The 22,500-nt window shown below is 40.1% G+C and overlaps 1 protein-coding gene across 1 annotated transcript; it reads left to right on the top strand.

Moving 5' to 3' along the window:
• The first annotated feature begins 5,661 nt into the window (after positions 1 to 5,661).
• Positions 5,662 to 22,494, top strand: LOC129164475 (uncharacterized). Its single transcript, XM_054744833.2, has 3 exons — positions 5,662 to 6,242; positions 9,622 to 9,659; positions 20,677 to 22,494. The coding sequence occupies exons 1-3, from the start codon at positions 6,191 to 6,193 to the stop codon at positions 21,265 to 21,267; spliced, it is 681 nt and encodes a 226-aa protein (XP_054600808.1). The 5' UTR covers positions 5,662 to 6,190; the 3' UTR covers positions 21,268 to 22,494.
• The last annotated feature ends 6 nt before the right edge of the window (positions 22,495 to 22,500 follow it).

Below are 22,500 nucleotides of genomic sequence, written 5' to 3'. Positions count from 1 at the left end.
GGACTGCTCTTGAGTCACTCTAGTGGAAGCTCTCAGCACTGCAGCTAAAATATGTATTTGGCAGTAATTTTTTTATTTGTCTGTGATGGTAATTTTCTGATTAACTAATGGTTGGATTTTCTTGGTGGCTGTTCCTTTCATTTTGGAATTTAAGCAGGAAATTGATTAGCAAAATATGCACAACTAAGTTCTTCAGTTTATTTTAAATATAACATATGTAGTTCTTGAAAACAAAAATTAAATAGATGATTTTAGATTATATAAAAGATTGAAAATAATGAATACATTTACAACTTAATTATTGTATTTGCTACTTTTTCAATGTGAATATTTTTCAAAGCCTTTTAATGGTTTTTGTTGTTGTTGTTGTTACTTTTAAAGGTGTGGAGTAGAGGCTGACACATTTTTGGGATCCCAGTGGATCACATGAGGCCTGCTGGATTCCCGTGAAATGGGAGTCAAGTTATTTATAGTCACGTTATTGGGACAAAGCAGGAAAAATAATCATCGAGAGTGGGCAAGATTAGGAATAAAATTAATTTTGTTTCCCGTTCAATATGAATTGAGTTTCTTTTAAAATAATGTGTCATTTTAATTTATATTTAGTTTTGTCTGACCCCAACCAACTAAAATTAATAATTGAAAATACAAAAACACCTCTAAAGCATTCCAGAGACTTAAATGGTCTTTCTATCTAAACTACTGAATAACTCCTGGGCGCAGCCACCGCTCCACTTCCTGGGGATGGGTCAAATACAGAGATGAATTTCACCATTGTGTGATGATGACTATGGAACTTTAACTTTAATTACAGAAATAACTGCATTATTGCATCGTATTCTAAGTTTTCCAGTTTCACTTGTTTGTATAATTTGGAGTTTTTATTGGCATTTCTATTATTCATAATCTAGTAACAGCTTATCTATGAATAAAAATCCTTAAAACTGACACAAGAACAGGCACAAATAGCCTATTTGAGACCACATGGCAAAAAATGCAGGAAAACTGCACACATTGCCCAAACGGACCCTTCGCACATTCCAACAGGCACGGATTTGACGTGTTTGGTTTGGACCAAAACCAGGATGCACCAAAAAAAGTTTTGAGCGCCTCAGATAAACGTAAGCCGAACAGCAGCCAAACAGGTGGTCAAATCTAGTTCAGGCTCCATTTCGGGCCTTTAGCTCTTGCATGTAGGGATTTTTCGACCTACCTTCCGTCGTCCGATTAAGACGAAATGTGGTGAGCACTTACAACTTATCAGTAGCGACTCTCACCAATTTTTCCAGATTTTTATCTTATTCAGGGGTCGATCTATTACCTGGAAAATGCCTAAAAATTCATTTTGGCCTATGTTTCTGTCTTTTAAATGAGCCCAAAATGAAAAAGGCCTAAAATATTTTGTGACCTTTAACCTTTCTGTATGGCCTAGCAGCCTATAAAATGGGGAGGTCGGACCAGAGGGTCACCTGAAGCCACAGTAAAAATTTCAAGGTTAATCAGAAGCTGAGTTTCAGTGGCTGAATGTTAAAGGCACACCTTAATAAGGTTCACCTTTGTCCTAGTTGCAAAGCAAACAAGCAGGGGAAAGGGACACTTAACGCTTCAATTTGGCCTAAGTTTCAGTCTTTTTAAAGCTCAATGGCACGCATGGTGCCAAAGTTATGCCACCTCCTAACAGTGAAAAGCGTGGGTTTTGGGGGGCTATATCTTGGAAACCACAAAAGACTGGCATGCAACCACCTCAGGTGAACTCGTCCCAGGCCCCAGATCAACATACTAAAAGATGGGGTCACTGGCACAAGCAGAAATTTTTTTCTACTTTGGACCAATTGAATCATCAGGTCTTTTTTGGAGCTATGTGTCCAAGACCCTATTTTGTGGCTGTTATCAGACATAGGACTTTTTTTTCTTGGGGGTTTCTGGGAATTTGACACTGAATTCTGATTGTGCTGCCCCATGGGGACATACCCTCTGAAAATGGGGCCAACTGGCCGTTCCGTTGAGGAGTAATCACAATAAAAGAGAATGACCCCAGTCACCTGCCGGTCGAGTGCCCACAAGGCCAAAAGAGCACTCAAACGACGAACTACAGCTATGAAATTGCCAGGGCTTGCTCGGGGTGGTGCCTGCATGCGGAATCTGTGTTTGTTTGGTGAAAATCGTCTGAAAAAATGCCACATTTGAGACCACATGGCAAAAAAGGCGGGAAGACTGCCCACACGGCCCAAACAAACCCTTTAAGGGGTCCGACCAGCATGACTTTGTCAAGTATAGTTTGGGCTGGAACCGGGATGCACTAAAAAAAGTTGTGTGCGCCTCGGACAAACGTAAGCCGAACAGCAGCCAAAAAGGGGGTCAAATCTAGTTCAGGGTCCATTTCGGGCCTTTAGCTCTTGCATGTAGGGATTTTTCGACCTACCTTCCATTGTCCAATTAAGACGAAACGTGGTGAGCACTTACAACTTATCAGTAGCGACTCTCACCAATATTTCCAGATTTTTATCTTATTCAGGGGTGGATCTATTACCTTAAAAATGCCTAAAAATTCATTTTGGCCTACGTTTCTGTCTTTTAAATGAGCCCAAAATGAAAAAGGCCTAAAAATGTTTTGTGACCTTTAACCTTTCTGTATGGCCTAGCAGCCTATAAAATGGGGAGGTCGGACCAGAGGGTCACCTGAAGCTACAGTAAAAATTTCAAGGTTAATCAGAAGCCGAGTTTCAGTGGCTGAATGTTAAAGGCACACCTTAATAAGGTTCACCTTTGTCCTAGTTACAAAGCAAACAAGCAGGGGAAAGGGACGCTTAACCCTTCAATTTGGCCTAAGTTTCAGTCTTTTTAAAGCTCAACGGCACGCATGGTGCCAAAGTTATGCCACCTCCTAACAGTGAAAAGTGTGAGTTTGGGGGGGCTATATCTTGGAAACCACAAAAGACTTTGGCAGGCAACCACCTCAGGTGGACTCGTCCCAGGCCCCAGATCAACATACTAAAAGATGGGGTCACTGGCACAAGCAGACATTTTTTTCTACTTTGGACCAACTGAATCATCAGGTCTTTTTTGGAGCTATGTGTCCAAGACCCTATTTTGTGGCTGAAATCAGACATAGGACTTTTTTTCTGGGGGGTTTCTGGGAATTTGACACTGAATTCTGATTGTGCTGCCCCATGGGGACATACCCACTGAAAATGGGGCCAATTGGCCGTTCCGTTGAGGAGTAATTGCAATAAAAGAGAATGACCCCAGTCACCTGCCGGTCGAGTGCCCACAAGGCCAAAAGAGCACTCAAACGATGAGCTACAGCTACGAAATTGCCAGGGCTTGCTCGGGGTGGTGCCTGCATGCGGAATGTGTGTTTGTTTGGTGAAAATCGTCTGGAAAAAATGCCACATTTGAGACCACATGGCAAAAAAGGCAGGAAGACTGCCCACACGGCCCAAACAAACCCTTAAAGGGTTCCGACTAGCATGATTTTGACAAGTATGGTTTGGGCTGGAACCGGGATGCACTAAAAAAAAGTTGTGTGCGGCTCGGACAAACGTAAGCCAAACAGCAGCCAAAAAGGGGGTCAAATCTAGTTCAGGCTCCAATTCGGGCCTTTAGCTCTTGCATGTAGGGATTTTTCGACCCACCTTCCATCGTCCAATTAAGACGAAACGTGGTGAGCACTTACAACTTATCAGTAGCGACTCTCACCAATATTTCCATATTTATATCTTGTTCAGGGACTGATCTATTACCTTAAAAATGCCTAAAAATTCATTTTGGCCTACGTTTCTGTCTTTTAAATGAGCCCAAAATGAAAAAGGCCTAAAAATGTTTTGTGACCTTTAACCTTTCTGTATGGCCTAGCAGCCTATAAAATGGGGAGGTCGGACCAGAGGGTCACCTGAAGCTACAGTAAAAATTTCAAGGTTAATCAGAAGCCGAGTTTCAGTGGCTGAATGTTAAAGGCACACCTTAAAAAGGTTCACCTTTGTCCTAGTTACAAAGCAAACAAGCAGGGGAAAGGGACGCTTAACCCTTCAATTTGGCCTAAGTTTCAGTCTTTTTAAAGCTCAATGGCACGCATGGTGCCAAAGTTATGCCACCTCCTAACAGTGAAAAGTGTGGGTTTGGGGGGGCTATATCTTGGAAACCACAAAAGACTTTGGCAGGCAACCACCTCAGGTGGACTCGTCCCAGGCCCCAGATCAACATACTAAAAGATGGGGTCACTGGCACAAGCAGACGTTTTTTTCTACTTTGGACCAACTGAATCATCAGGTCTTTTTTGGAGCTATGTGTCCAAGACCCTATTTTGTGGCTGAAATCAGACATAGGACTTTTTTTCTGGGGGGTTTCTGGGAATTTGACACTGAATTCTGATTGTGCTGCCCCATGGGGACATACCCTCTGAAAATGGGGCCAACTGGCCGTTCCGTTGAGGAGTAATCGCAATAAAAGAGAATGACCCCAGTCACCTGCCAGTCGAGTGCCCACAAGGCCAAAAGAGCTCTCAAACGACGAGCTACAGCTACGAAATTTCCAGGGCTTGCTCGGGGTCGTGCCTGCATGCGGAATCTGTGTTTGTTTGATGAAAATCGTCTGAAAAAATGCCACATTTGAGACCACGTCAAAAAAGGCGGGAAAACTGCGCACACGGCCCAAACGGACCCTTAAAGGGTTCCGATCAGCATGACTTTGACAAGTATAGTTTGGGCTGGAACGGGGATGCACTAAAAAAAGTTTTGTGCGCCTCGGACAAATGTAAGCCGAACAGCAGCCAAAAAGGGGGTCAAATCTAGTTCAGGCTCCATTTCGGGCCTTTAGCTCTTGCATGTAGGGATTTTTCGACCCACCTTCCATCGTTCAATTAAGACGAAATGTGGTGAGCACTTACAACTTATCATTACAGTCTTGTTGTCAGTGTGAAATTGCTGGTGGCCGCCACATCAATACGTTTATCTTTGGTTTCAATTTTTTTCATTTTAGTCTACATGTGGTTTTACAGTGTTGCTACATGTGAAGGAAGTCTATTAATAATATTTTTATCAAAGAGTTTGCATATGTTATTACTTTAAAAGTATAGGTTGTGTTTCATGTGTATATTTTAATAGTCTTCACAATATTTAATAATTTTTTTAACTACATCATTCTCACTAGTGTTGCAGGGCAAGAGAAACACTGGACAAGCCTCAGTCCATCACAGAGATGCACCCTGGGACAAACAACCAGTCGCATAATCACTCATAACTTGGGACAATTTAGATTCACCAGTTACCTTGATTGCTGTGCGTTTTTGGTCTGTGGAAAGAAACCAGTGCTTACATATAGAGAACATGCTACCTCCACACAAAAAGGCCATGCAAGCTGGATTGAAACAGGTGGCTTATTTGCTTTGAGGCAACATTGCTACTAATTTCACCACCATCAAGCCCCACAATAATTCATTGTGATGAAAGTCCAAGTCTGAAGTTAAAGAACTTATATCAAATAAAAATTTAGAAATAGAATTTACTGACAGGTAATTAAATATTAAACTCAAAGTTAGGCCTGTATCCTGTTCTCCCATTTGCTAAGTTTTATGCGAGCTTAAAAATAAAAGCATGTAAAAGAAGGTATTTTTAAAAATGTTGGTTTCAGATAAAAAAAAACCAATCATTTAATTTTTTTTAGTCTTTATTTCTAGTGGAAAATGTAAAGGGGAATGTTTTTTTCTACAGGGTCAAGTCATGAACATTGAGGCAGGGTGAGGGAGACATGGCCCTTTTCAATCCAAACTCTGTACAGGTTGTTTCTCTTGAGTTCAGAGGCACTCATCAACAAGAAGTCAGGGTGGGGGATGGGTGGCATTAAACAGTGCACTGGCTAACTCAGGGTGGGGGATGGGTGGCATTAAACAGTGGACTGGCTAACTCTGAAACCTCTGCTGCATTCAAGGAAATTGTGTAACTACCAGTACACTAGTTACACTCAACATCAAATCTGAACCCTGTCTTTTTAAATATAAATTTCACACTGTGTTAAAAAGTGCATAACAATTTCCTTAAAAGCCATTACATTAGCAATTTTTTGAAAGAAATATCTTTAATCTATTAAAACATGGAGATCTGCACGCAGTTCTCAACTTTCCCAGTGCTCCTGAAAGCAACATCAGTACACTCAACAAGGGGATTCACGCAGCTGCAGAGCATCGGAGAAGCAGATGGAAACTGTTTCAGTGTTTGGAACCAGAAAAAAGTCTGCAACTAAACCAGGTAAGATTTATTTTTATTCATAGTTAACTGTGTGAGGTGTTTGTGTGTGTGTGTATTTTGTTTATTTTGTCAAAAAAGATTGACAACTAGTGTAGTCTCGTGTAGCCTGTGTTGTAAGCTTGACAAAGTAAAATCAGGGGATCATTTTTATCTTTTATTTGTTTTCAGAACAGTTGAATTATCTTACTTTATTCCTTAAACCACTGCAGGGATCCTTTTTATTGCTTTGAATGTACTAGCTTTGCTGCAAACTTCAACCCACTGTTTTAGCTTGCTAACTGGGATTTAGCATGACATATTGACAAAAGGACTTGTAGCCCAAACTATTGCCTTTGACTTTCTAGTCAATTCAAACTGTAAAGAAGATATTTGCTTCCAATCTATGAGGTTGCTTCTCTGAACATACCAGTACTGGTCCAGAACTACAATTATTAACGGAAGTGCGTTCATCCTGGAACTATGCCAGCAAATAAGCACTGAGGTGCATTAGCAGTTTAATTAGTTTTAATTATTTTAAGTCACACAGAGAATAAGAAAAGAAACTGCTGCATCAACCTGTAATGTGTAATTACTAATACTAAACTGCATTGTGGACCTGTGTGCAGTAAATGGTCAATGTACAGTAACTGAGTAAGCCAACAGCCTGTGGGTGGACATTGAGTAGTTTACCACTGTGAGATGATCTTTTTGTGATTTTTATTTGACAAACAAACGCTGTAAGTATTGCTGATAGGTTAGTGAATTATGTTAATAACTTTTACAGTCAAAATACCTAATGTATTTGAAACTTTTACACTAAGGACCCACAATTTTAACCACAACACATGAATAAATTTGAACTAAAATTATTTTATTGAACATGGTACTTTTTGATGGAAAATGTAGCTCCATAGACTGCAACCTGCAGCTCAGTCTCGTCTCCTGTGCTCCGTGTACAGAGTGAAATTGTCTGACTCCCATACAGGAGAACAGTTTAATCTGTGAAACTGGTAATATGTTAAGCAAACAAGCAGCTGATAGATTAAGACGGTCTATAAAGTTGACTACAAGCTAGTGAACATTAAACCACAACAGCATTCTGCCGGTTACCGGCAGTACTCATGGCTCATTTCTGTCTTCCACTCAGCCAAGTTTTATTTCATATTTTACTTTTAATACACACTAAATATACAGCTGTAGAAGAGAAGCTAGGGTTTTTCCTCTATTCAAATTTGCGTGGCTGCCACGTGCCGCCCCAGCCTGATTTCACATATATGTATGATGATATATACATATCTATGGTTGATGCTATTGATGTCCTTAATTTCCCCAGGCTCTTCCATATCAGAGCAGAGCTGTACAGTGCAACAACAAAAAAAACTGACTGTGTGTGTCTATTTTTAAACGTAGCTCTGGTGCAACATCTTTGAATTACTATTTTCACCAGAACTTTATTGAACAAAAGTAAGTTACGTGTAAGAAAATTGCTTTTTACTGGCGCACAGTATGGTCATCTGGATGCAGTGAAGGAAAATAAAGGAACCAGCAAAGGCACAAAGTCAGAACCGGTCCAAAGTTTGGGATCAAAAGTGCAGCTACACTCAGATTATCTAATGCTAAAGCTAACATAATTTTAAAAATATTAGATCAGATGATACTCAGTACTCAAGTAGCTTTCTAATCAGATACATTTATTTACACTTACTTGAGTAATAAACCCTATATCAGGAAAATATTGTCCTTGGTTTGTGTCCTTCCGGTGAGCTTTGCAGATTTGGCAAAATGTCATCAGGCAGTAATCACTGTTAAATTCATAATTATTCTCGGAGAGAAACCAACTTTTATCTGCCCCTGGGAGCCCCGTAATGCATAGCATAATTTCAATATGGGGGTGTCCGCGACACTTTTTTTATATGCAGGTAGCGGCGCTGTGGCTGCTTTATATAGTGACTCGTTGCATTCTCCCCCAACCCAAATCCTCGGATCACGCATTTTAGCTAAAATGCTAATGTTAACTTGCCTTGCGTTGACTGTAGAGTTGTGGGTGATGGTCACGCAGATGTGTCATGAAATTTGAAGCGTTGCTGCCTTTCACAGACACTTTTTCTGCACGTGCTGCAAACAGGATAGCCATCTTCTATCAACTGTCCCTCGGCATTCTTCATATATCCCAAAAAAATGCCCATACTTCCAACTTTGTCTTCTCTGAGAGAATAAATGCCCTGAGTGCTCCCTTCTCCTCCTCTGGCCGTTATTTCAGCTTTAGCTTCAAGAAAGTTTTGGTTGTAAACAACAAAGTGCGCATGTGCCACCGGCAACTGCAGCAGATGATACGGTGGCCGGTAAGGGTCACCGCGCCTACATCACAGCCACGGTAATCCACCGAGATAATATATTTTTTTAAAAACAAAACGACTATTATTATTGTCCACTTTTTTACCGGGGTTTACCACTACACTAGTTACCGTGACAACCCTAATGCCACCATTACATTGTTAGCAGCAGAAATTAAATGTTCTTACCATTTCCAATACAAATGCATGTTAATGAAATGCATTATATTTTACTCGATATATTTATGTGTTATTTTGACTAAGGTGAGTGTTATTAATGAAAACCTAAAATGTTACTGAAATGTAGGTCAAATTTTTAAAAATATATTTAACTTTAAATATCAGATGGGAAAAAGGAACTAAATCACAATCTAATGCATATTATTGAACCTTATAATAAGTCTGTTGTTTCGACCTGATAATTTTGTTGTTTTATTTCATATGTTTTAGCAGTAAACCAGTTTTGTTTCACTTGAAACATTGTCAAATGGGATATTCAATTAATCAACAGAAACTTAGATGAGAACACTTAATGAAAAAATGTTTTGCCTTTAAAAAAGTGAGGCAGTTGAATGCACAGAATATGCATGTGCTGGTGCATGGTCAAGATGGCACCACCTCTGCCTCAGTTTGAGCCAGGAAAAAACCCTGGAAGCATTACCTAAAACAAGGAAAATACTTCCAATCATAGCCATGAATACATAGACGCCCCATTGGCCACTGGAGAATGTAACAGCTTTGTCGCCGTATTGGATGGGTCTCCTCACTGTCCACAGTCAATGGAGAGTGAGCAACTATGCCCATTTTTGTTCAGCTTACGGTTAACACAACGGGCGTACAATTGAAAACAGATCGCGTGGGATTACTATTGACTTTTCTAACCTTCCTGATTGTACTTTATATTTTAATTTATTTTGTTTCATTATATTCATATATTAATTATGCCATATCATGTGTCTGATTTTGCAAAAAAGCTTGATAAAATGTGCTGTTTAGTTGGGTAAGCACCTTAGAAATGAATGCACTGGGGGAAAATTTCTTCACATTTACATGTTCTTTTTTTGTAGATAATGAGCAGAAGGAAGAAGAACAGGAAGAGATAATGGTAAGTATTTCTTAATTTATCCTATAGGACTTAAATATGGCTTAAAAATAAAATCTCAGATTTTTTTCTTCCAAATTCTAATTGAATTTTATTAGTTTTCTCCCTTCTTTTTCTTGAAAAGAAAATACAAATAACGGACAATTTTTTTGGGTCAAAAAATTGTTTTGGAAACATCTTTAGGATTTTGGTCACCATGAAGGAAGCTGGTAATCAAACGAAATATTCACTGATTTAGTGTTGTATTAAATTTGTTTAGACATTTCTACTTATAACTATAAGATCATATATAACAAATTTACATTTTTAACCAAACATAATCAGTACTGACACTAAACAGCTTTGTTTGAATTAAAAACATCTGCGATTGCCAGTAAACTGAACCTGGGTCAGGCGAATGCTTGGAATGGACGTACTACCAACATATATGAAAAATTTAATTTACAACTATTTACTGGTTAGAATTTTCTTTAGCTGTCTGTTATTTCAGGTTTTGGTTTGGAACTAAATTATTTGCCAGTGTGTTATAGCAACCCAACTTTAACTAGCTTGAATAATGCTTTTTAACCGTAATAAACCAGAGGCCCCTCCTGTACTGGAAAGTGAAAATATATATCTCTCATATAAGCTCTTTCATATATTATTATAAGCTCTTTTATATGATTAAATATGTATCTCTCACTTTTGCCCCTTATATATTATCATAAATACATTATTATATGCCTTTTCATGGAATCTTGTTATAATATCAAAGACCTCTCTGTGCCTTTTCTGCTCAAGCTGAACAGCTGCATAAGGGAGTGAAAGCGTTCCTTCCTTCAGTTCCTCAATACAAGAACAACTGTCTTTGTTAGCAAAGGATGTTGCAGGATGTGTCCTGATCATCTCAAGGTTGCATGTCCTTGGGATGAATTGGTCTTTCATTAACAAGGCTATTAGCTGACGTGCGTCTGCAGGTGCAGATGGCAGAATTACGTGTGTGTATGGCAAACTACGTATGTAACATTCCTGTAATCTTCAATAAAAATCAGCCGTTTTCAGCAGAACGGGGAGAGTCTGTCCGAAGCATCTGGCAAGAGCAGGTCGCGGGACTTGCTGCAGAGACTCTCCCCCTCATGAGCGGTGAAACAGTGAATGGACTTCTGATCATTTGTCTCCACGTTCTGTCAACTTAAAAGGTGTTTAACTCCATCTTCTCCGTACCCGTGCTTGGTCTAGCAGAAGAAAGACCAACAAATTTGGCGTCACGAACAGGATTTTTTCTTTTTGAAGAAAAAGGAGTTTTTGGAGGACAATTTGACCAACCGACCCAGCGAACAGATCTTGGCACAGAACACCGCGGTGGAAAACAAGGTGAGCAGAGCCTATTATCTAAAATCTGCTCATTGGATTTATCCAAAGCCTTTGTGTCCAGAATCATAGTAGCTGAGGTCCTAAAATAATAGTTGGAGAAGAAAGTGGAGACAAGTGCAGAAAGAATAAGAGATTTTTTGTAATGGTTTAATGGTGAAATGAAATGAGGATTTTTCTAATGGTTTAATGAGTAAATGAGAAAAGGAAATAGTACAGATGAAGGGATGGTGACCCAGGGCTAATAGAGTAGCCCTAAAGTTCCATTTCCAGGTCGTGGCTGACCACACTATTTGCTGACGAGCGGATAGAATATATAACAAGGTTATATAAAGCTTGGCTGGATCCATAGGTGTGGGAACCCTAAAAGTCCACAGGTCAAGGACCTGGTTTTTTGTGTTAAGGGAAGGGGAGGCTAAAAGAGAGCTCCCTGGATTTTAAGGTCAAGGACCTGGTTTTTTGTGTTAAGGGAAGGGGAGGCTAAAAGAGAGCTCCCTGGATTTTTAAGGTCAAGGACCTTTTGCATGAGATGAGAAAAATGTTCTGAGGTAACTGTTTTTGCATAAGATGATAAATGTTTTGACTGCTTCTGTGTGAAGAGAGCAGTGCTTTTGGCTATTTCTGCGTGCTTTTGGCTGTTTTTGCATAAAATGAGCAATGTTTAAATATGACAAGCAGCCCAGTTGAAGCCACGAGAAATAAGGTTTTATTGAGAAAGTCAGCGGAAGAGGCGATGAAGAAAAAAGGGGTAGATGTTAACAGTAGAGGTAACTGGAGAAAGATTTGGGAAGTGAAGGCTGCAGAATCGAGAGAAAAAAGGCACAGCTGTAGACAAGCTTCACTGTGTGTGTAAGCTGAGTTCAGCCTGTGTGTGTGAGGCGCAGCAAGAGGCTGCTTACGGCTCTGGATTGAAAGTGTAGCACTAGGAGAGTGCAGAATGCAGAGCAGAGTTTTGGGAGCTCCGTGTGTGTGTGTGTGTGAGTGTACAGCGCTGGGTGTGTGTGTGAAGGCCTGATGCGGTACCAGAAAATAAATAAATAAGATAAATAAGAGCTTTAAAAAGTTGCAACTCGTATATGTAAATTACACTGCAGTGCTAAAAATTAATGTTTGGAGCTACGCAAAATTCAAATTCTGCAACCCTGTTCTGATCAGGCTTTGAACAGAACACCATAAGTTAATAAATAAAAGGTTTTTAAAGTAACATATGCATATGTATGTGTGTATGTATGTATATGTGTATACATATATACATATGTAGTGTAGAAGCGTGATAATCATTGGTGTGTGGGGCAGCATGTGAGTGACCCCGATCTGGGGGTTAAGTGACCTGGAGATGAAAAAAGGGAAAAAACCACCAAGAAACGCAAGTAAGGATGTAAATGACAGCTTTATTTTAGAAATATAGTCATATAGCTGCTAAACAGTAAAATCAAAACAGATCTGCAGAAAATAAATATATAAACTATTCCTCAGAGCGCTCTCAAAAAAATTGCAATTGGATTTGCTCTAATGTTACATAAGGCCTGCTTAAAAGCATAGTAAGCATTAAATTCTGAAAATAACCAGTGCAGTGTTAAATAAATTCTGTGCTTAAAATATTATATATATATAGAGAGAGAATAAATAAGTGACGAACTGACTTACCTTAAAAAAATAATAATAATAATAAAAAGAGACTGTGACAAACAAAGAATGTCTCTGTGCCTTGTGAATGAGTGAATGTGTGTCTTCTTGCATGAGCTGCTTTCGCTGGATCTTCTGAATGACGCAGTTTTTAATAGAGGGAGCAGCTGCTTGAGAAACAGGGTGCGGTCCATGTTTTTACTAGACGGTTATTTAGTTCGAGAGACTGTGGAAACAATAGAAAAAGAATTTATCGTTAGTGTGAGGACAAGAAAATCCTTTAAAATACAAAAGTTGTATGGTCGTGGTTATAAAGGAAGTATTTTGTCTGATTATGGGCCGTGGAGTCAGCTGGACTCCCTCGCTCTCACAGTTTTCCTGTGTAACATGCAGTTTTAAGCAATTTGTGACTTTAGAAAGGATATTTTTCGGTGTTTTGGACGTACCTTAAGGCTTCTGGTTAGGGTATTCAGGAGATCCTTCCTCTCGGACAGATTTAGTGAGAATGACTGGAGTTTCAGCCTGGGGACCTGACTCCACCCACTTTTACACACAGGAGTCCCGCAGTCTAAAAATAGCACAGGGTACTGCGAAAAGCAGCTCTGAACCTCTCAGGATCATCTTTATGAAAACCATAAAATTAACAAATAATCAGTAAGGAAATAAAATATTTGTTAAATCTTGCTATAAAACAAAATCCAATAATTGTCTTGCCTCAACTTTAAGAACCATTAACGTTAATGGCTGGATTTTGAGATGCTGAATAATGAAAAAACAGATAAACTAAGTATTATTTCCTGTAACCTGGCTAGAAACTGTACTAGGCTGTTTTGAGTTAAAAACTGGTAGTTATTTTCCCAAAATAAAATAGATAAACAAAAAATGAAAGGAGGGATCTTGCATTTGGGATAGATTGTGCCTAAAGTTTAAAACCTGTGTAGAACCGACTTGACGATTCAGAAAAATTGTGCATAGGAAGTAGTCTAGATTTACCTTTGAGTCAATAAAGTCGACTAAATATTAGAAACCATCGTTGATTTTGATTTGTAAAAGAGAAAGTTCTGTCATTTTAACTCAATCAACATATTTAAGGAAAACGTTTGCTGTGCATTGTGGCAGGCATGAACTTTACTGGGTGGGCCTGTCACAACCAGCTGCAAAGAATGTTTGGCTCTGACTTCTATACAAAGAGAACCTGGAAGCCCTCACCAAAGAGAACCTGGAAGCCCTCACCAAAAGCTGTGACTCATAACATAAAGACGGGGAGCACTACAAGATGGACAAAGAGGCAGAAACTTATTTGCCCTGCTGCTGATGAAACAAAGTACAAAAGGGGGAGCATGTGTGCTAACATGTGAACTTTAATCAATGACGGTGGTCATCCTGGACTTACAAAGAAAGGCTCAAAAGAGACTGTTTCCTATGGTTACACCCAGTAAAAGAGTGCTTGCTGCAGTCAGGTAATGAACAAGGCTTTTTGGCAACAACCAGTTGAATTGATGAAATGTCAGAACTGTGGAAAATTTACTAAACTACTGTAGAACATAGTTAACTGAGAAAGTTAGCCTAAAAAAAAGATAATAATAATATCAATAAATAAATAAATAATAGGATTAGTAACCTGGATTTCAGCCCAACTCATCATTGGACGTCAATATAATCTTTATTGTCTTAGGATTCTCAGCTGCAGCGGACATGCAGTAAAGCCTTATTTTCTTTTCAAAAAGTCATTCATCGGCGTCATCACTTATCTTCATTAGTTAAGGAAACGGTGTCTATTTATAAGTCTAGGAGAACGCTTTAGGCTTCAACAGTTTTCTCCTTCGAGCAAACATGCGCAAATTTCCGGACAGTTTATAGTAACGTTCCATCCCATTCCATTCATTGCATAAAAATAAACATTAAATGAATAATTTGGCATTCAGCTGACTAAATGATTCATGGAACATCTCATCCGAGACAATAGTGAGGTAGAAAATAATGTTACAAGATATTGAATAAAAGGTACCCCTCATTCGATAAAAATTATGTTCACATTTTTTATCTTGTGAAATCTTTAACATAATATTTTTAATTGGCCTTTTTGACGACAATTGGCTAAAAAGTCTTTAAGATTATCATCACAGGATGGCATGATAAATAAGTAAATAACATAAATAAATAAATAGACAAAAATAAGAGAGAAAAAGCAAAATTAATTAAATGAAACGTAATAGTCATAAAACGTTAAATTGATCTAAAATCTGTCATTCAGTGCCACTGGAAAAAGGAAGAGGATAGGGGAGTATTTCTTAGCACAAATCACGTTATTGATTTAGCAATGCAGCTTAATTTCAGATGCTTTAAGGATGATACTAACTTGTGTTATAGATGGAGGAGTAGCACAGAAACACTTCTAGATGAGGAGATAAGGAAAAAAAACTGCTGATTACCAATACTATGCACAAACAAACCTGTAACTGCAGTTTCGTTATTTATGAATTAACCTTAAGTAGTGAATTAATTCTTAGGATTTCTTGTGCGAGTAGTGTTCCTAAAAAAGAAAGAAAGAAAGAAAGAAAGAAGGTAAGAAAGACAGGTAGTTTAGGTAAGGGACAACCTGAAACTATTTGGTTGAATTGATAGTAAAAGTGGTTGTCCTAATTTTTAATTGGAGAGATCACACCGCAACATGAGTTTAGAACGGCAGTTATGGGAAGTTTTGTTGGATTAATTTGATTACACGCTTTAGGTCTTATTTTTTCTTTCCACTGATTTAGCATTAGGTTAAGTATTTCACACTTTCGCTTCAGTCTGACATTTGCTTGGTGTGTGAGGGCACAGAGACGTGTATGGACCGTGTGTTTGACTGTGTTTGTCTTGTTTGTTTGCTTATTTTATCTATATGGGCATGGCCGAGCCTTGAGAAACATCAACAAAGACATTGGACTATTCTGAGTAAATTAACCAATTCAAATTCAAATTCAGGATCCTGAAACAATTTGGCTATAACCTCTAATTGATGAAGGACATCTTAAGAATTCATTATACAAGGATTCCTCTCCAGTGTTGCCGGAACTGTTATAAAACCCATGCATGGTTGTATATTTTAGTTTGATCATTTATACTCATTGAATTATTGTTGTTTGCTTTATGTTTTAATTTCTTTGCAATTTTTTCTCTGTGACACAGGTGGAGATGCTGGTGGCAAAATGGATCCCACACATTTCTTTCTCCCACACACATTCTTACTCTCTCCCTCTCTCTCTGTGTATGTGCATGTGTGTGTGTCTGTGTGTCCATGTCGTGATGTCACTGTACCTTTAATTGCGCTTGCTGTTCGTAACTGTATGTGTCTGATGTTGAAGGTATCAGAGGCTAGGGTCAGTAAGAGCTAGGACATTTTTGTGCATAACCTTTAATCCCTAGGCGATCGGTTCAGGGAACTTCTGGTCCGGCCGGAGTGTGAGCCTTCCTACCAACTATCTGCCGAGATCAAGGACTGCACAAGTCGAGAAAGCCTTCATTGGACCAAAACCACACACGAAGATACTTCGCCTTCGGTGCCAGGCGTCTGGGTCCTGCTAAAAGTCACCAAAAGGAAGTGGACGGAACCGAGGTGGACCGGGCCATACAGGATCACGGAGAGGACATCACACGCTGTCCGGCTGGACGGGAGGAGCCTAACCTGGAAGAGAAGCAGCTGACATCTGCCTAACCAGAGAAAGGATCCAAAAACCAGGAAGAGAAGTAGCTGACTGCAGTAGCATGCCAAGCTGCCACCACATCCTGCAGGACGAGAATCATGACATCATCACCCCCTGCAGCTGCCTGGAGCCAGTGAAGGGTCTTCAACAGGGGGAAGAAGTAACCACCCTATGAACATTCTACAAGGGTTCTATTTAACACCCTCATTTATTTTACAAGGGTTATATTTTACACCCTCCACCTGCTGACCCAATTATCCAGATGCCCTTGTTACTAGCCAATCCTAACATCTATTTGGGAGGGGAACTCTCTGATGATAGTGATGACTCTCATGATGAAGAAGATGTTGTTAGAGTGTGAGAATGTTCAGTGATTTATGTAACCATCCCTTCACCAGTTCATTTTTATGATTTTTTTGTTTGTTTTGTTTTATTTTTTGTTGATCATTGATGTCCTAGGCATGCACACTCTATGCCAACAGGTGTTCGCCCCAAAATTGAGATATGACAAATGGGGGGACATGGGGGAATTTTCCCTATAAACATATGATAATTAGGGTTTTTCGCCCTCATATGGAGTTGCATGCGATCCATACATGTTGTAACATGTTCAGTTGAAAGTATGATCATGTTTTTTGTATTAGTTTACTGCTAGAAAGATGAGTAAATGTAATCTGATTGGTTGTTTGTATTGGTATTTTAAAAAAAAAAAAACTTTGCTTATTGGATTCTTTTTGATGGAATTTGGTGTTATTGTTTTGATTTCTTATATCTTTATTGAACTCTTAAAAGAGTTCAAAAGGGGGATTGAAAATATATATCTCTCATATAAGCTCTTTCATATATTATTATAAGCTCTTTTATATGATTAAATATGTATCTCTCACTTTTGCCCCTTATATATTATCATAAATACATTATTATATGCCTTTTCATGGAATCTTGTTATAATATCAAAGACCTCTCTGTGCCTTTTCTGCTCAAGCTGAACAGCTGCATAAGGGAGTGAAAGCGTTCCTTCCTTCAGTTCCTCAATACAAGAACAACTGTCTTTGTTAGCAAAGGATGTTGCAGGATGTGTCCTGATCATCTCAAGGTTGCATGTCCTTGGGATGAATTGGTCTTTCATTAACAAGGCTATTAGCTGACGTGCGTCTGCAGGTGCAGATGGCAGAATTACGTGTGTGTATGGCAAACTACGTATGTAACATTCCTGTAATCTTCAATAAAAATCAGCCGTTTTCAGCAGAACGGGGAGAGTCTGTCCGAAGCATCTGGCAAGAGCAGGTCGCGGGACTTGCTGCAGAGACTCTCCCCCTCATGAGCGGTGAAACAGTGAATGGACTTCTGATCATTTGTCTCCACGTTCTGTCAACTTAAAAGGTGTTTAACTCCATCTTCTCCGTACCCGTGCTTGGTCTAGCAGAAGAAAGACCAACAAAAGAAAAGTTCCTTCAGTAAGGTTGCTGAGAAAGCTAACAGCTGGCATTGGTGAGGAGTGAGCACCACCTCACCCCTGCCACATGGACCTCAAGAGATAAACCATCAGTCCTGCTCAATGGTCAACTTTCCTTGCGGGGGTCACCCATTAGGACAGTGGGAGGGTTAAACTGAGAACAAATCAAGATAGGAAACAATCTGCCTGATTTTTCAGCATTAAAATGCCACTGTAATCATGAGGGCATAATGCAGCTCACTGATGGCTGCGAGATGCCCAGTCTGTCAGCTAACTCATGTTGGAAGGTCCCAGTGGCAAGAAATCACAAAAATGTCAATAACGGAGTATGGACTGGAATCAGATTAGTGTGGTTTGTCAGTGGCTCCACAAAGGGTCTCAAATCACGTCACTGCTCCAGAAGGATCTCTGTCAGGAGGCAGCATCTACCCAAAAGCACCTGTAGATTCTCACTACAGGGAAAATGTCCTCTAGAGAACACGGTCTGCTAAATCTTCCAACAACAGATCTGCCATGCTACAATGTTAGCTTCCCGTCGGTCACAGATGCCTTTTTATCGGTTCCAATATCAATTTCACGACAAAACTGTTTCTCCACAGACATAATTACTGATTGGGTAAAAATAATTTGTGGATGAGGAAGAATCGTGGATGACTGAGACCTTCAATACTACGGTTACACCATTTTACTATTAGATGCTGTTCGTACGCATGGTCAGACGTGTTATGTTTAAGAACATTTCTACACAAGTTCCATCATGCTAAATACCACACTATGACCTGTTCATTACTAAAACAATCTACTTAGTTGCTAAGTCTTTGTGTCTCCCATTAACTAATACCACCATTAAAATAGCAATTTAAAATGGCATTAGGTGAAAGTAGCTGTGTAGATGGTTGTGTTGGTTCTCTGATAAACTGATTACCTGACCAGATGTACTCCATCTGTAGAGACGTGGGTGATGGTCACGCAGATGTGCCATTAGATTCGAAAAGTTGCTGCCTTTTGCAGACACTTGTTTCCTGCACGTTCTGCAAACGGGATAGCAGTCTTCTATTAACTGTCCCTCAGCATTTTTCAGAAATCCAAAATATGCCCATACTTCCGATTTAGTCTTCTTTGAGGGCTGATGGATGTCCTGGGCGCTGCCGTCTCCTCCTTCGGCCATTATTTCAGCTTCAAAGTTTTGGTGCCGTTGCAAACTAAAAAGTGCATGTGCGCGCCGCGGGAACTTCAGCTGAAGCGACGGTGGCTGGTAAGGGTCACCGCGCCAAAACCGCGGCCACGGTAAACCCACCGAGATAATTTAGTTTTTTTAAAACTGGACGGTTATTTTTATTGTCAACTTTTTTACCGGGGTTTACCGCTATACCGGTTACCGTGACAACCCTACTGTATAACATACGAAAGATCAGACCATACCTAACACAACATGCCACTCAGCTCCTGGTGCAATCTACTGTCATTTCCCGCCTCGATTACTGCAATGCCCTTCTAACTGGTCTTCCAGGCTGTACTGTGAGACCTCTTCAAATGGTCCAGAACGCAGCGGCACGTCTGGTCTTCAACCAGCCAAAAAGAGCACACGTCACCCCTCTGTTCATTGAGCTCCACTGGCTACTGCTAGCAGCACACATCAAATTCAAACTGCTAACACTAGCATAAAAAATCCGAGATGGTACGGCTCCCATCTACCTGAATCCTCTTGCAAAGGCTTACGTTTCGGCCTGGCCGCTCCGGTCATCACAGGATCGTCGGCTAGCAGTGCCTACACCACGCTCAGGACAATCCAGACTCTTCTCATGCATCGTTCCACGAATGTGGAATGACCTACCAAGCACTACCAGATCAGGGGCTTCCTTTTCAATTTTCAAGAAACTCCTGAAGACCCTGCTCTTCAGAGAGCATCTTCTAAACTAGCACCCTCCCTGCACCCATCCCCCCTCTCTACTGTCCACTCCTTGTTCCCTCCTCTCCATGATTGATGTCAAGTTTTTGCTATTATTGTTGTTAGCCTCAAGGGCAACATGCCGATTATCACTTGTAAGTCGCTTTGGACAAAAGCGTCTGCTAAATACATAAGCATAAACATAACGTCTGTTGATGTTAGCAGCTAACAAGAGGTAAACTTACCGAGCCAACTCTGTTCTTCCTCTTAAGATGCTCGTGCATTGCCGATGTGCTCCTGTGAAAGGAGAGTTTTGCTTTGCAGAGCTTGCACTACGTTGATTTCTTTTGAGTTAGTATAATGCTCCCAAACTTTTCAGATACGTTGCGACTCGACACTTTCTCCGATGATGAAGGCTGAGCTGGATGGCCACCAATGCGCCTCGGAGCCAAAGCACTGGCTGAGCAGAGAGGCAGGAAGGAAAAGCCGAACAGGCCGCAGCAGGCGAGATTTAAAAAAATTGTTTATAAAATAAGGTTTATTTTATTTGTCGGCGTTGTCATGACGAGTCGACTAATCATGGCAGCCCTAAACATCTTGCTGCCTCTCGCTCTCTTTTGGCTTGAGAGAGGAGGGCCTGGTGACGTAGCGTGCAGAGTCTGTGGTTTTGATTGGTTAGGAGTAAGTAGTGAGTCTAGTATGCTGCTACCTGATAGGTTATAATGAAAAAAGGAAACTTTTTTAATCGAATTTTTATCGACCAGTTTTTTTATCTATCGCACCACGTCTATCGATAGATATATTGAACTATTGAATTATCGTCCAGCCCTATATTAGAGCTAAACGTATTATAGAGAAAAACATTTGAATTTACAGCAGCAAGGTAAAAAGTGCAATAATGAACCAAAGTCAGCAGCTGGAAAGATTTTTCTGAAGTGCAATTAAAGGTAAAGTTAAGAATTGTGGTTTAGAAATCCCTGTCCTAAACTTGAGTCATTGATCTATTTCTTTCAGGAGCTTTCTGCTTCAGATGACTTTCTCTCAGACTCCAGCCATGATTTGGACAGTGATTATATTCCATTAGCTCCTCCTTCCTCAGAGAATGAACTAACCTCTTCACAGTCTAAGCTCATGAAGACACATGATGCATTAAAAAACCCTGGCAAAACCTCTCTCAGCCAAAGCTATGTTCATGAACAGAAGACACTGATGGACAGTGGTAAAAGTAACGAAGCTCTGGACATGGATTGCAATAAAGATACTGAGGAAGAAAATCCGGAGGAATATGAAGATGATGAAGGTAGGTCATGTGTTACCGTTAAAACTTGCACTAAAGGAGACAAAAGAAAGTATGACAAAAGGCAGTATTGTGTTTACTGTCAAAAACCACTTAGCAAAATGGCACGACATTTGATCCGTAAACATGGCAATGAAAAAGTTGCCCAAGCAACATGTCTGCCAAAAAATTCAAAGAAACAGCAGCAAATATTTGAGCTACTGCGCAGGAAGGGGAATTACTACCACAATGTTAAAGTGCTGCAGGAAGGAAAGGGTGAGATAGTGACCTACAGAAGGCCAACAGAACAAGTAGAGGCAGAAAATTAATTACCACGCAACCTTTGTTTTGGATTCTGTTCTAAAGTCGACCTGTGAAGACACGCAAAGCAGTGTCAAAAAGTTACAGGACATTCGGACAATTCCCAAAAGAAGCGCAGAGTTCAGTCTGCTGCAGTGGCTCTTCTGCCATCCAGAGGACACTGCTCACGAAGATGTTCCAACATCCTCAGCAGGTTGATGGTTGATGAAGTGTCAGCTCAGGTCAAAAATGACCCACTCATCTGTGAACTGGGAGAATGACTCCTTGAGAAGTAAGGAGGAGATAAATCCAGAGATGGCCATGTCAGCCAGAAGGAAAGAGTGGTTGGGAGATTTGTTTTGGCAGCTAAATCTTAGGACTGCAAAATCAACAGACTTGAAGACATCCTGGTACCACCCAAATTTTCATTAGCTGTGGCAGCAGCAAATAAAGCATCTGGTTTTACCAAACACAAGTACAGATACGCAACACCATCACTTGCAGTTAAGTTGGGACATTCTCTGAAGGCAGCACGTGAGGTTCTGATTGGACGGCACATACAGGCTGAAGATGAATCAGCTACAACCAGAGTAAAGAACTTCTCATCACACTTGGCTTCAGAGTGGAACATCTTTGTATGCCACTGTGCAAGAACAAACTTGGAAGAGGAAAAATGGAACAAGAAAGAAATGATCCCACTGACAGAAGATCTGATGAAGCTTCATAAAGTGCTGAAGGCTTCAGAGGAGGAAGCAAAGCAGAAACTATTGGAAGGACCAAACCCCATGGCTTACAAGACACTCAGTGAAAGTCTTCTCACACAGATCATTCTGTTTAACAGACGGCGGCAGGACGAGGCATCAAAAATACCTCTGCTGACCTACAGAGACAGACTGTCTGAAGAACCAAATGAGGATATGATGAAGTAACTCTCAAAATTGGAACAGGATCTGAGTCACAAGTTAACGAGGCTGGTGGTCCGAGGTAAAAGGGGTCAAAAAGTGCCAGTGCTACTTACAAGTGAGATGACAGTCTATAGATTTTCTCATTGCCCAGAGGAGTAAGGAAAATGAAATTTTGGAGAGCAATAAATACGTCTTTGCGAGACAAAAATCAGACTGTCATATTCGAGGTTTAGACTCTTTAAGGAAGTTTTCATCTAAAAGTGGGGCAAGAAGACCGAAGACCCTCACATCCACTCAGCTGAGGAAGCATGTGGCCACTCAGATAATGAACCTGAAAGACAATGAATTGGATCAGCT

The sequence above is a fragment of the Nothobranchius furzeri genome, chromosome 6 (assembly GCF_043380555.1).
Source record: "Nothobranchius furzeri strain GRZ-AD chromosome 6, NfurGRZ-RIMD1, whole genome shotgun sequence".
NCBI classification, from domain to species: domain Eukaryota; kingdom Metazoa; phylum Chordata; class Actinopteri; order Cyprinodontiformes; family Nothobranchiidae; genus Nothobranchius; species Nothobranchius furzeri.
Note: the sequence above shows the minus strand (reverse complement) of the source record. Positions and strands in the feature narration are given on the sequence as shown.